At 31.0% G+C, this 16,576-nt stretch overlaps 1 protein-coding gene across 1 annotated transcript; it reads right to left on the reverse strand.

The window, feature by feature from the left end:
* Nucleotides 1-1,952: 1,952 nt before the first annotated feature.
* LOC125185652 (thaumatin-like protein 1) lies at nucleotides 1,953-2,862 on the reverse strand. Its single transcript, XM_089063145.1, has 2 exons — nucleotides 2,811-2,862; nucleotides 1,953-2,620 (listed from the first exon to the last, which is right to left on the reverse strand). Exons 1-2 carry the CDS (start codon nucleotides 2,860-2,862, stop codon nucleotides 1,953-1,955), a joined length of 720 nt encoding a protein of 239 aa, XP_088919271.1.
* Nucleotides 2,863-16,576: the final 13,714 nt, after the last annotated feature.

The raw sequence follows: 16,576 nt of genomic DNA on the forward strand, positions 1-16,576 counted from the left end.
TGGTTCTTTACAATACCTACAGATGTCGCCGGGCTGAGGACCTTTTGAGTTTGACTTCTTCTTTCCAGATTTCTTTTGTCTCGTAGCAGATATTCTCGATGCTTGACTTTCTGTGGCTGAACTAGTCGCATGCTGCCGATCTTCTTTCTCAGTCATAAAAGATTCAACGAAATTTTCGTACGACTCAGGCAAAGAAACTAACAGAATTAAAACATCATAATCATCTTCTACTTTAACATCAACATTGCGCAAATCCAGCAAAATTTTATTTAAATTTTCCAGATGATCCCGAAGGGGCATACCTTCCTGCATGTAAAATCGAAACAGACGTTGCTTCAGGAGCAACCTATTGGTTAGATACTTCGTCATGTATAAACTCTCCAACTTCGTCGAGAAGGCAGCCGAAGTTTCCCGATCACAACTTTGATGATAACTCGTCAGATAGGCACATCATGATTATCGAGTGGGCCATTATATCTAGGGTTATCCACCCATCATCATTCTCATCTACCTTCTTCGTCTTTTCTTTTTCCGTTAGCGGCACCCACAATCCATGCTGCTTCAACAAAGATCACATCTTGATCTGCCATAAACAGAAACTATTTCTCCAGTGAATATGTCGATCTTCACGTTCAGAGCAGACATCTTGATCGATTAACACAAAAACCCTAACAAATGCGGAATTCAAAACCCTGGTCAAAATTAGGCTCTAGATATCAGTTGTTCGGATTGTCGGCAACAACAAACATTTGATATTGTCCGCTTTGGTCAAGCACGCACGGATTTATTATTGGGTCACCTCAAAAGGCCTTAACAAATTGAGGTTGGACAGGATTTATATACACCATCCAACTTCCCTCAGACTCCCAATGTGGGATGGATTTTGTACTCAACATGGCTCATATTGTGTAGCTTTTCCATGATGTAGAGAGTAATCTCTGACAAATCTAGCACATTCTTATCATCTTCATCAATAACCTCCAAACATACACATATGCCTTCCTTGAAATCTCCTAGTCTGTGTGAAACATTGGTCTGAACAGTTGATATTTATGTGTGATCCTTAACATTCATATCTTTATAGTACAACTCAAATAAGACAAACATTGACTTGCTCAACTCTTTCACTAGGGGCAATCTCAACGGGCCCCAAAACTAACCGATGACGATGACACTATTTTGGGGCGGTTCCGCCACGGATTTATGTTATTTTACTTTATTTGATAACACAAAAATTAACAACAAAAAAGAAGATGAATATGGTGAAAATAATTGTGACGGAATTTAGGGCTGAAGTTGGGGCTACCGCTAAAGTGTAGGGAAAAAATGTGTTGTGCTGGATTTTGGGGGTGGGTTTTGGGGCACTGTCGTTGGTTTTTTTCAGTGTCTAGAGTTGATTAACATATGTACATGACATGTTATAGTTAGCCTTGGTAGCTCCAGGAAAATAGAAAAATATTATTATAATAGATAGAAAAATATTACTTTATACAATAATACGTTTTATTACTCCATCCGTCCCACCACAAGAGAATCACTTTTTCCTTTTAGAATGTCCCACCTAAAATGAATCATTCTTCTTTTTAGCAAAATCTCATTTCTCTTACTTTATATTCTTACCTATTTTATTTGCTCATCACTGATCATCTACTTTTCTCTGTCTCATATTTTACACTCTCTTTTCACTTAACTCTTTAAATATCAATTTTTTAAATTTCGTGCCTAAAATTAAACGCATCGCTTATGGCGTGTGGGGGGAGTATAAATTGTTATAACCCATACTTTTAGTTTAATTTAAAATACCTTTTTTTTTCTTCTGATTACCTTTCTCTATTTTATACGTGTGTTATAAAAGAAAACCTTTAACAACTCAATTCAATTCCCTTAATTAGTGGATGATGGCCATAATATCCATCTTGCCATTAAACTTTATTCCAAATTAAACACAATTTTCATGGGCAGAATGTAACAAGATAATTGTTCCCAGTTGGGCATGTAAATGTGCTGGTTCTATCATCATAAGCATAGCTATAAGCCTGTGGGCATCGCGACTTGAATATCTGAGAGAAGCTCGAAGGCGTGCACGTAGCCGGAGTGCTATACGCGCCAGTGCAGCAATACTGCGGCTGATTGAATGCCAGGCATGCGCTCTTACAACCAACCACCGAGCCGTTCTGCCCCCTCACGACCAGCTCCTTGGGGCAGCCGTTGTTATTGATATCGACCGGGCAGCTCGTGGACGGACAGTTTCCACTGACTGGGGTCACCTTAACGGGTAGATTGAATCCGTCGACAAGGCTCACGTCGTAGAAGTCTTTGCCTTGGTCTCCTGCTAATGTGAATTCCACCAACGTAGCGGGAGGCGTGCCACCAGCGCCGTTGCATTCGATTTTGCCTGAGTTGCAATCACCGCTTTGGCATGTAAACCTTCCTGAGTTGGAGCATTGGAATCGGGCCCAGATTCGACCAGACCATGGAGCTGGAATGGTCAGAGCTTTTGAAGCCTGCGATGGTAGCTCGAACCCGGTTAGGACTGGTGAACCGGTTCCTGTTAAAGCTGCCGGCCATAATGTGAATGGACAATTGTTTCTCACAGTGAATACAGCCGAATCAACGACCCCTGCAACATGTTTTTATGATTTTAGCTTTCCTGGGAAATTGTACAACAAAATTAAGTGGATTTATCCAAATTTATGCATTAGTACTGTTTATACATGAGAACTCCAAAAAATGTGTAATACTAGTAGATTTTCTTGCTATAAATAAATAAATACTCTATAATTAAGGATAAAGATATTAATATCCATTACATGAAAAACAACATATCGTCAGAAGAAGGGGAGTCAAGATCTTAATATCCATTATTAAAGATTACTTCAACGGTAGCTAGTTAATTTGTTATTGAATTTGAATTCAGTTGTTATGTAAATTGTGTAATGTGACATATATATATAGTGTCGATAAAGGCGTTCTAAGCACGCCCAATAAAAGCTGCATTCTCCAATCAAAATATGTAAAATCATGTTTAATTTCATATCTAGCATGAAATATGAATGAAATATGAATGTAACTGCTTCCTGCCTTATTTACATATTTGACAAAAATTGGGACAAAAATTATGATTTTTTGGCTAAATTTTGGTTTGTGTCGCAACTTTGGAAATTCATAGTAAAATCAATGCATTTTAAAATTTTCTCATTTTTTATCATGACGAAATATTTCAATTTCTTATTTGCAATATATTGTTGATATGATGTACACATGTTTAAAATTGATAACATATATGGTTGAGTTATTTGGTACGTGATAAATAAAAATAATGGAGTATAATTCACTTGCAGTTTCTTCCTCGCATAATTTTTGAAATGCCACATTACATATAATTTCCTAAAAAATTTGACCTCGTGCGTATTGCACAAAAATGTTAGGTACATAATTATTATGACCAATTTCAAACACTGGATTTGATTTATCATTATAATTTTTATAGATGACATCATGACATTGATGAGGTATGACTTAACGTTAACGGAGATATTGTGTTACTTAACGTATTCATAGTATATTAGCATGTGTATGAATTGACCTAAGGATAGAGTGGTAATATCTTAACCCCAAGGTCTCAAGTTTGAGTCCACCGTGATACGGACATCAAGTTTGTGTTCATTTTTCTATATTAATAAAAAAGAACAATGTTGTTAAAAACTTAAGAGCAATAAAATGACTTTATAAACGAAATTTTAATGAAACTAAATTACGTAGAATTTGTAGACAAATATAAGTTTTTAAAATTGAAATTATAAGATTATAAGTGATAACCATAAAATAATAAAAAGACATTTAAAATTCTAACAAATATTACAGAAACATCACTATTTGTCGACCGGGATAGAAATATTCACAAGGCAAGAGAAATGTTGATAATGTGTACGGTTACCAATGGCAAAAGATAAAAGATTTTTTTACAAATTCCTAAATGATTGAACTGTCCATTTATTATTATATGCATATTTTTAATGAATGTTTGATTTCCAACATAACTTTTTGCTAGAACTTCAAATTGGATGGTTGTCATTATATGTGGCACAACAAAAACTAGGTTTTCATTACTGTTATAATGGATAAGAGATTTCATCAGTTTTCTTCAAAAATTAAATAGAACTAATCTTTAAATAATATATTTTTGCTTATCATCAATATTGAGATTTATACAATTATTACCTTGATATTAAGATTAATTTTGTTCCTGATCTCGAATTTTGATAATTGTTATCACCATTCAATACTGATTTCATTGACAAAATATTGAAAGTACCATTAATTGAGGTGGTTTAGCAATTAGTGGTGTCAACTTCAACTAGTTTATTGTAGTATCTGCTTAGCAAAAGTTTAGACTAGTTATTAATAATCAATTACTATATTTTTTTCTCGTAGTGTATCGTTACGTCAAATAGTAGTTTAATACTTAAAAATTTAACGTCTCATTAATTTCATATTGATAACCTAAATTTAGATGAATAATGAGTAATAAGACATCAAATGATTGGAGTCTGGAGATCAATGATTCAATGCTACTGAAGCGTAGAGAAGGTAGATACAAAAAGGTTGAAACCACAACCACATTCCTACACTGAGAAAATATAAGTAAGCAAACTCAAATTCATTCATAATTTTATTAACAGTTCCCTATCTTCATGAATTCATCTATAAAAACGTCATCAGCGGAAACCAAACGTTGTGTGGCGTCTAAGTAGTATATGTTGAAATTAAAAATAAAAATGTAATTAGTTGATATTGTTTTCCTTTATTAGTTAGTGTTTAGCATTTTATTTGTTTGTATTTGTGCCTATATATAAGGCCTTCTTTGTATTTTGCAATTAACACTTAGCAAAAATGTAGCCCATTAATAAAATTTCTCCTTTTTCTCTCCACCTCCACACTCGGACGGTTTCTCTCGCCTTTTGTAGTTTTCTCTTTTGCTCCAATGGAGGTTTCTCAATCCAAATCAATTCTACATTTTCAACAGTATACAAATTCAGCTCATACTTCTATATAGAACTTATGCGATCTTTGTCTTTGTCTGAGAATTTGGCTCCAACTGCAAAATGATGAATTAGGTTGAGGCTTGAGAGTGAGGGTTTAGGGTTTAAGATTGGGTTTTAACTTTTCTTCAAAAGTCGCTTCCCCAATTATGTTACCAAAACTTCAATATCAATATAACAATAAATCAAAGTTGTGGGCTATTATGCTCAGTATAGGCCCGACATTAATCATTTGAATTCAGTAGCAATTTAGCCCAATCTTACTCTGCTAAGGCCCAATAACAGAAATTATGACGATTAACTTGATTTTCATTATATTCTTCAAAGGCTGGACTCGAACTCTAAAGATTGGGCTATTATGATAAACTAACACACTCAATTTGGCTGTTATTATATGTACAGGAGAGAATGCCAAAAAGATAAATAGAGAGAGACTATATTCAAATACCAGCCTAGTAAATTAATATTGCAAAAATGCGGGCAAAGATTATTTGATCAAAAAAATTGACTTGATGTTGTAGAAGCAGACAATGTAGATAAAAAAAAAAACAATTTTGCTATAGTAATAATATATCTGTGATTGAAACCCTAGCTAGGTTAATTAGTGTAAAATTACAAGCACTAATTATTAATTCATTTACAACTTTGGAAAAGATAATATATAAAAATACATGTGGTTAAAACAATAGCGAATTAAAGGTATTTTATCGAGGCGGATGTTTACTTCTAATTGATGTCATTTCGCATTTTGCTTTATCATATTAATAATTTTAATTCAGTTTGTTTTATATGGTTGGAACAAGAAAATATCGTTACCCAATTTTAGCCTTTTTAAGGGCTAGTACTTATTATATTTTTCCTAGACTTGTTCAAAAAAAGCTAATAGCATACATCAGCATTTGAAATTTTGGTATCGCTGTAATAAATTTTTTGGGTGACATTGATATCAATTTTGGATCTTCTTACAACAATTCTTTTTCTGAAAATTGTGAAATTTGGTAATATACTATGAAATATTAATGCTAAAGGGAGTTTAACTCATGATTATCTTTTTTTTTAGTTATCATAGGTCATGCCATTACACTATTCATCACGTTATAGACTTATAGCTGTGGATAGTGATCCTAATTGGGGAAAAAATATACAGAAAGGTCGGTAATAAGTCAGCAAACTTATTTTAACCTTTACATATTTTCTCGAAATAATTTTGTTCGCAATTATTTATGCTATGAAAAAGCTGGTTTAATAATTATTGTAAGGAAAATGTATACGTGGAACCATAACTTTAGGCCTCTTGACTTCTGAGTATAAACTCATTGAATTTAGATCTATTATTCATTTATTATCATTTTTAAAAATTTAATCGGATGGTTGAACTCCTTTTTTTTAATTTAAAATTTCAGGTTGGCTGATATCTTAAATCTATAAGTAGGTAAATGAACTAATTCGTCACGTACTATTTCTTGAAACATTTTTCGTCTCGTATTTTTATCTTTATTAAAAGGGCAGGCTTGTCAATATGACTATTAAAAAGTAATGATTCAAACATGGAAATATAGAAAGACATATAACGTGAAACTATGATTGGTGATGGGACTTTTGAAATTTTAGTGTTTGGCACTTGCTCTTGTTCAACCATAATTGATATGGGGAAAATTGAAAAAGTCAAAACGCAAAATATTGATTAGCTGATTGGGTAAATATTAGGTGGGGGCAATCTCTGGTTTAACCAAATTAATTATTAATCACATTAAGTTATATACCAGACCCTAGCTAGTAAAGTAAACTGCGGCCTAAATTGACTAAAACACAAATGAGGTATACGTGTTTAATAAATTAAAATCCTACTCAATCATTATTTTTGAAAACTTACAAATAAAACTAGTACTAGGAGTATTTTTTTATCGAGGAAATAAAAAACAAAACATTATATTGTCCGCTAGTTGGATTTTAGATACTTCTTCTATCTGAACGGTGGTTTAAGTTCTATACTTATTTTTTATTTAAAAAAAAAAAGATAATCAAATCGGTTACCAAACTAATTTTTTTACTATAATTTTGTTAGTATTTTGTGCAAATTGTCGTGCAAAAGGCGCTATCCAGATAATAAAATATAAGAAAATGATCATTTCATATAAATTTAGAATATATAGTCCTATTATAACAATTTGTTGCGTTCGCCTCTGTATATGAGAACTATTCTCGAAGACTTTAAATTCGGAGATTAAAATATTTGCGGGAAGAATAATTATTAGCTCAAGTCAGTTGCGAAGTTTGTCATATTATTTCCAAGTTTATCCGAATAAACTCATATTATGAGATAAAAATAAAGGGAAAATTGATACTCCTTCCGTGCCATAAAAATATGGACAATGGATATGGCACGAGAATTAAGATAAAATTGTTAAAGTAAGAGAAATGGGCCGGGGAGAATGCTATGGTAAAGTAAAAGAGAAGATGATAATAGTAGTTAAAATAGTGTTAGTGGATAGTGGGACCTACATTGTTAAATTGATATAACTTTCTAAAAATGGAATGCATATATTTTTATGGAACGGAGGGAGTAGTATATCATAACTTTTGGTTGACTTCTGGTCAAACTTATAAAATCAGACAAACTTTTGTATTTCTCAATTGTCTCGTACAATTACACTTTTGATGAAATATGTTGTGATTTTTATCTTTCGTCGTCATATCTTCACCAATTACATAATACTAATCATCTAGAAATAGATTACGATACTATTGAACAATGTTAAATTATTCAGAAGTTAAACTAAAGTTCATGATTTAAATGACAAATTTCATCAGTATTTAATTATATCGGACAATTGAAGAAAATACAAAAGTTGTGATTTAATTGATTGATTTAATTATAAGTTATGAGATTGACAAAAGAAATCAACCAAAAAGTATGAAATAAATGATAATTTTCTCAGAAAAAAAAGAGGTAGGAGTATATTACTTATTAGTTTATGGTCAACTTGGCTGTGCAACTTTTGTCGGACACAAGTGGAAGGAATTAGACACTCGACTACCCCCATATTACTTTTTAGTTAACTTTGTCCAAATTATCCAAAATCATCTTTATATATATTTTTTCTCATAAGATAATGCATAACAAGATTACATTGTCAAAGGTTAGATTAAGAGTTGCTGAAACTAAAAAAAGAAATGTTAAAATGATGAATATAGAGTGAATGAAAAAAGGTTAAAAGAAGTTGTCAAACGGATACTTTGGTTTTTTATTATGGTAATCTGTTTTGTACTACAAATTTGCAAATGCGCTAGACCCCGAAAACAAGTAAAATAGGGAAATCAGAAGAAAAAATGGCATTGAGATTTGAGAACAACAAATAATTTTATACTGGAGTACTACTATTTTTCAATACTACATTTTAAAGAGTAGTTAACTTTAACAAAAGAAGTTTAGCAACATTTTTTAAGTATTCAGAAATCAAAATCATGATTCGACGTTCAAAACTTTAAAATCATGCAGCACTTATTTAAAATAGCAAAATTGATCAAATAATTCTGAACCAGCTCAAGACTTTATAGTATTGATCCCAACTCTCGGAAATGTTCGTCATTTTCCATAATTCTTACTATTATTTCATTTTGAATAAACAACATCTTGAGTCAAATAAAAATATGGTACACCAGATAGAGGTGCGCGCTGCGTTCAAATTTACTGTATGAATTTCGTCCTACCTACTGTTACCAATAATTTGTAACAACTTACAATAGTAGACGGTAGTAAAAAAGAAAATGAAGATAATAATCTTTAGTTTATTATAGATTAATACTCTTTATGTCTCATTAAAAATGAAACATTTTCTTTTTTTTTTTATTTCTTATAAAAAATGAAACGTTTTTTAAAATGAAAATAACATCATCTCTATTTTCTCATCCCTTACTTTATTTTCTTATTAATAACTCGATCACAAAATAACATTATATAAAATTTAGTGTCGAAAAGTAAATATTTTATTTTTAATGGGACGAAGAAAGCACGTAATAACATCTTGGATTGCGTTTGTAGCATCTGGTTTTAGTAAACAACGTCCTTTTAGTTTTAGGTTGGTTTTAAACAAAATTGATCATGTCACAAAGCTAAAATATGTGGCAAATGAAATACTAATAGGTGGCAGGAAAGGGTCATCCCAACTAAATAAAGCATAAACATCAATTAAAAAAGCAGCAATTTTTGAAATAAAAATTAGGAGGCGGTGGTGGTCGGCGGCTGCCGGACAAAACCCCAGCTGGAATTGTGTGCTGCTATTATCTGATTATGACACCAAAGTCGGTATGAAGAGATGCTCTTTTTGTGGATTATTCAAAATTCTCTGAGTCTTTTTTAAAATTCTTTTTTATTTTATTTATTTAGAGAGTTAGAGCATCCACATTTATGAGAGCACGGATGTGAGCCGGATTCACTTTTATTCATTTTTCTCTGTTCTTTCACAGAAGTACAACATCAATATTCATGTTTTTTCGCAAGTCCGGCTCTTACACTATTCATGGATCCCACAATTTTATTATTCAATTTAAATCAATATTAAAATGCATTAAAAATATCTAAAAAACTATTACAATAATCAGGTCCACTAGTATGGATCCATTTTTGAATTTAAAGAGAGCGTGTGAGTGAGAGAGGAAGATGAAGGTGAGTTTTAATAAAAAAAAAAATACTATGAAAGAAATATGAGGGAGAGATAATTTGATTGAAAAAATGGACAATATATGAATGTAAGTATTTATAAATGAATTGGGATAAAAAAAAAAACTAAAAGAAAATGTAAAAACGGCAAAAAAATGGCAAGATTTTTGGGAATCTGAAAAAAAAATTCGGATTATTTCTGACTTTTTTCAAATTTTGTTAAAAAATAAAGTTAACGCCCAATCAAAAAATGCCACGCGTCCCATCCACTGCCAAGGATGGAGCTCTTGGCGAAGAGCCCGACGGCACAAGTGAAGCGGCGAGCACGCTACTCGCCGTGCCGATGGCACGAGCTCCCGCATTCATCAATAACACCGCTGCGGATGCTTTTAGTAATGGGGTAACTGCTTTTAAAGTCACCAACTTTCCATGAATTCCGGTTTTTCCCACAAACTTTAAAAAGTTCGTGTAATGTCACGAACTTTATTGTCGGTTGCCATTTTCCCATGTCAGGTTTTTCCAGTCTGATTCAAACTGTTCGTTTCCTATTAAAACAATGTCCAAATTCTTTTTTCTTACTATCATTATCTTCGTCTTTGAAATAGCTTCGCGTGAGTACCTTGTGCGCCTCAATCGGAACTCGGATGAAGAAGTTATGGCCATTATGATGGTACAAGGTCGCACAAAGGTCGCAGCCTTCATCAAATGACCATAATTTCTTCATTCGAGTTCCGATTGAGGCGTACAAGGTACCCACGCGAAGCTATTTCAAAGACGAAGATAACGATAGTAAGAAAAAAGAATTTGGACATTGTCTTAATAGGAAACGAACAGTTTGAATCTGGCCGGAAAACCTGACATGGGAAAATGGCAACCGACAATAAAGTTCGTGACATTACACGAACTTTTTAAAGTTTGTGGGAAAAACCGGAATTCATGGAAAATTGGTGACTTTAAAAGCAGTTACCCCTTTAGTAATTTGTACGTGTGGATTCCTATTTTAATTATAATTACAATAGTATTACTTTCTTGCCTGACATGATCTGACATATGCTAAATTCTCGTGAATTGAAATTTTATTCCTTACCTAACTGCCTCTGAGAGTTATTCTCTGACTTTATTCCACATATCTAAAATTGTGTTTACGTCTGTAAACACATTAACTGTTTTTATGAAATAGCGTTGGTGCCAGAATAGTATATATACTACTGGCATATTTGATAGAGGTGATAATTTATCTAAGAATGAAATTTTATGAATAAAAATATCGTTCTTAGATGAGTTATCACCCCTACTAAATATGTCATACGACTATACATAATCTAATTATACATAATCTAATGTTTATTCGCCTAAGCATGATTGTTATGAATTGATGCAAATGGAATAATATATTGGAAACTGATGGTGATGAAAAGGAGGAGTTAGTTAAAGATTATGATGAGAAAAAGCAGAAAGTATGAGGTGACAAATGTAAAGGCTGTCTTTGTCTGTGTTAGTACCATTGCCATAACCACGATCACGATAGCATCATCATCCTAAATTTGGACTATCTCCAAACCAAATAATCTACTACTACACACTTCCTGGACCTTTTACTTTGCTTTAATTCTATTAATTTTTATCAACTTTTCATCACATATTTTTACGTGCCATAAGGTCGAACCGGTTTTACTCATTTTTTTGGTTAAATTATATAGAAAGAACTTGAAATTAGGTCTTTTTAAAATGAGCTTTACATCGGTTCCACAACTAAAATATAATATCGTCACTTTTTAGATTATCATTAATCACATTTTAGATTTTTCTTCATTTTTTCATTTTACTTCTGAATCTCTTGAGGACAAAACTAACATAAATTCATTAATATTTTTATAAATTCAAATTCTACATTTAAAGTTTAGATATAGTAGTACTAACTATATTTTAGAAAATATTACTAGTACATGAATTATATGCTACATATTTTGTGTGAGCTCCTTATGTAAGCATCACTTTCATTTGGCGCACGTTTAATATTATTCATTTTGATTTATATATTTAGTTTGATTCTATTACATTATAAAATATTATTGAAAATTTTAATTTCACAAAATTAATAAAAATCAAAGTTTAATTTTTTAATTTATTAATTTGTTTGAAATTATAGAGAAAATAAGCAAATCGAGCTTTGATTTTTAAGAATGTTATGAAATTAAAAATTTTAATAACATTTTTTTAACATAATAGAACCAAACTAAATATATAAATTAAAACGAATAATACTCCCTCCGTTCCATAGTAATAGAGTCATTTTGCCGTTTTGGTACGTTCCATAGTAATATAGTCATTTCCCTTTTTAGTAAAAGTCAACACATTTTTCCACACCTGCTTTACTCTCTCTTACTTTTTTTCTCTCTTCATCATTCTACCTTTTTTATTTTCCACTTTATTCTCCCTTTACTTAACTCACCTAACACAACTTTTCTTAATCTCCGTACCGAAAAGAAACGTCTCCATTACTATGGAACGAAGGGAGTACTAAACATACATTAAACGAAAATAATACTTACATACGTAATGAGCTCACATAAAATAAGTAGCATATCATCCGTTTTTTATGTATTTTTATTTTTCAAAATCTATATATATCTAGCTAGGCCATTTGAAGGCAACTAGTTCTTATCTACTGGTACAGAAAGGTCTTATCTCTTGATCTAATTATTATTGCATTTTCTATTAGATTTATAATAGAAGTATATTGCTAGTATAAATATTCCACCGACTGTGACAATTACAGCACCGAGCCATACAAATACAAAATAATATTGTATTGAAAAGTACGGATATTAGTTAGGTAATGAATTGAACAAACCGATGAAAAACTTTATAAACTTTCTAAATCAACATCTGAAATGTGGGCCACAACGTACCTATTTGAAAATTTGAGAGGCCTTGGATTATCTACAACTTATTACGGTTTTAATTAATAAACTGTGCTTAAATAGTGTATAATAGAATATTATGTATGCATGACAGCATGGTAGAATATTATGTACTAATATACGTGGGATTACAATTTCATTTTAAATTAACATCAAAAGAAAAAATGGCCTTGGAAAAGTTAAATAATTTTAGTATTTTTTTAATAAATTTTAAAGCGTAAGTGGACCTTGACAGGTTCAAAATATTGAAGAAGTTTTAATTTTAGAATAGGGAGCCGACCGTGATCCATAAATCTTAGTTTATTTAATCAATAAACTCTACATTTGTCGTCTAACAGCACCATATTTAGCCTAGTTGAAATGTTGAATTGGCCCCTACCTACGAAAATATTCAAACTTAGTACGTGACCTTATCATTTGTAAAATAAAGTGCAAACTAATCACCAAATTAATGCGTGTTTGAATCAATTTTGAAGATGTAATTTAAATAAAAAAATGTTATTATCGGCAGTTTATTTTGAATATAATTTTATATTTCGGATTATTTCTCACAGCCTTATTAAGTGATGTTTATCTGGAGTATTAATGTTTTTTACCCACAACAAAAAACTAAACCGTTACAATTTTTTAGAAAATTTCTCAATTTCATAGTAGTAGTAATTTATAAAATACCTCCAACTTTCACCATTTCTATAAAATATTCCGTCTTACGAAATTTGGTGATGAAAAAATTTACACTAATCTCGCTAGAGTGTGAGGTGAATTTTTTTCACAAAGGTAAAATTAAAATTAAAATTAATTTACCCAATTTCATAATATTTGTGAAAATGTCATCGTTGTTCAAAGTATTACAGTCTCCTATAATATTATTCATAAAATATCCTTCTATATAAAAAATGTCTACACTCTGTCCGTGCACACATTGTGGAATCTAGTGAGATGAAAAAGTTTTTCGTGACCAAATTTCAAATAACAGGTCATTTTATGAAAAATATTGAAAATTGGCAGTATTTCATGAACTTATAAAAGATAAGATGTTTTCTAAAACAAGCTAAAATTGAAAATATAATATACTCAAACCCCTTTTTAAACCCATATGCTTTATTGAATTTAATTGTAAATTTACTAGATCTTCGCCCTACCTCACAGGGCCAACAATAATGTTCTGACTTTCCATTTGCAATCGTAATGCCTAGCTTTTCACTTCATGGGCCTTCAATTATTTTATTTTATGCTCCCTTTTGGCAACGCTTCTTCTATAACTATATCATTTATTGACACAACTCACAAGCCTCCCGTCATAATTTTAAGTAGAGGTTCCCATTATGCATGTGAGTTGACCGAGTAGTAGTGTGATAATCTTGGAGAATAAAGATCTTGGATTCGAATCAACGCTATCTTTAAATTTATATTCATTTGTTGATAAAATAAAATAAAAAAAAGTAGAGGAACAACATTTATTTATTATATTTAGATAATGCTCTACGCATAAAATAGGTATGCAGCTATTGTATTTATATGATAAGGAACTAAAAAACATACATTTTGTTAATATTTGAATCAACAAATTTATTTTAGTTTAAATCTATGCAAATCAATATTAATTATTGCAATTAACACCAGTTGATCAAATTGAGAATATTGTGAAGGATATTCCTGAATATTGCCTGTAAATATGATTATCTATTGAATTAGTAACACAGTGCATGGTGCATTTAAAAATCACATTACAGTTGTGAGTGATTGTTACTAAGTTACAACGGCACAATGTAAATACTGGTAATTTGAATTTTGAAATATTCGTTTCAAATTTGACATTATAGACTTAAATTTGGAAAAGTAGTAGAAACAATCAAGCCGAGTCCAGATCTCGTGCAGACAGGGGGCTGGGGGTCATTTTTTAGGATTAAATCTAATTTTTTAAAACATGATATTACACAACTAAACTTACTTGAAGGTCATATAATTAAAATAGGATAGTACACTAATAAATCTGATATTTTAACCTACTTTACATTCATGATTTAAATCTGATTTGCACAAAATTAAAGAATTAAACTAAAGCATTGTTTTTTTAAAATAATAATATTATTATTTTTTTAGTAAGTTACTTTAACCAAATTTAATCCAACTTGAAATTATCGGGTTTCTAACAGGTTAATCTGATAAGGATAAAAATCCAATAAGACATGATCCAAATACATTAATTTCGTGCGTATTTGTATCGGAATTTCGTGGCTTGTTGAAAGTCACAGTGATAGACAGGGCAATGCATATATCTCGAAGACTTTCTAAAATTTTTTTCATCCAAACTCTAAGTTCCTAGGTATACAATTGAAATTGAAGTCTTTAATTCCAAATTCAATGTTGGTACAATTAAAATTATTTGGATCTAAAACTAAATTACAATTTCAAATTTCTTCGATCCATAATTTGATTTGCATACTATTTGGAATTTCAAATAGTTATAGTATTGAACACTTTCGCACGAGACATACACACAACACACATAACACGCCACGCAATGCAAAACATGTGCGCGCAAACTGCACACAATACACACAAAATAGCTCACGCACAACACATAAAATGTACACACTACACACACATACACATCACACACTATATATATACAAATTTAGGAATGCCACTGCAATCCGAAATCCATGGAATGGTCGGAGAATAGTTCACTAAATACGGAGGATTAGAGTTAAAAATTTATGAACCGATAAAATTTCAACCCGATTAGTCTACAATACGAGTAAGGCTGACTTGAAATCCGATGAACAGACCTGGTGAATTGGACCTGGGTGCACAATTATCTATTATGTTGTCTTGTTTACTAGTAATTTTTATAATATAGTTGAGTCGTATTTTTTTTTTGGATTGTTCCAAGGTATTTGAATCATTTTTTTTTGGCAAAAACTTTATCTTATCTCATACTTTACTCTATTTTCATCTTTCTTATTTTATTCATTCTCTTACTCATTTTCTCCACAATAACCTTTAACACATTAATCTTCTAAATACCGTCCCCAAAACAAATACTTTTTGTTAGCATGTTTGAACAAAAATAATAGATCTCATATAATACTAGTAATAAATTAATTTAGCAACCTTTATCTACTTCATGGAGTTCAATTTAGTAGTACTATTTTTGTCAATGTGTCTGAAATTTCCATTCTAAATCCAACGGCAACTTTTGAAAAAATGAAATGGATTAACGCACGAAAACCATATGAATTTAAATTAAATGACCTAAAACAAAATTTAGGTGGCACGTAAGAAATAGTTCTCCCTCCGTTTCATAATAGTTGAGGCTGAAATTTTTCAGTACGGAGTTTTAGAAAGTAATGTTAAGCGTATTAAATAAATAGATAAAAAAGTAAGAGAGAGAAAAAAGTATAAAGTGAATAAAATAGAGAGAATAAAGTAAGAGAAAATAAAGTAAGAAAGAGGAAAAAGTTACCATATAAGAAAATGACTCAACTATGAAGAAACTTCTCAAAATGGTAAAATGACTCAATTATAGTGAAACGGAGGGAAAACTAAACAGTACTCCCTTCGTTCCACAATAATAGAGGCATTTCATTTTCTGCATTTGTTTTGAAAAAATGATATTAAATAGTTAAAATGGAGAGAGAGAGTAAAGTAAGATATAGAATAATGTAGAGAAGAGTCTTATCTACAATATTCTCTCTCTTATTTTACTTTTTCTCCATTTTAATTATTTATAATTTATTTTTCAAAATGAGTGTGCAAAATAAAATGTTTCGGTTACTATGGAAGTAACAGAGGGAGTATATGAAACCAAAAATTGTACAAAATGGAATTTGATAGAGACCTATGGACCATAAAATTGACCATTCAATAAAAAATAAAAAAATTACTAGAAATAATACAATATACACAAGAGATGGTGGTTGATGTGATAAGATATTTAACGTTAG

The sequence above is a fragment of the Salvia hispanica genome, chromosome 1, assembly GCF_029641045.1.
Source record: "Salvia hispanica isolate PSC_SH4W2 chromosome 1, Shi_PSC_v1, whole genome shotgun sequence".
In the NCBI taxonomy this organism is placed as follows: Eukaryota; Viridiplantae; Streptophyta; class Magnoliopsida; order Lamiales; family Lamiaceae; genus Salvia; species Salvia hispanica.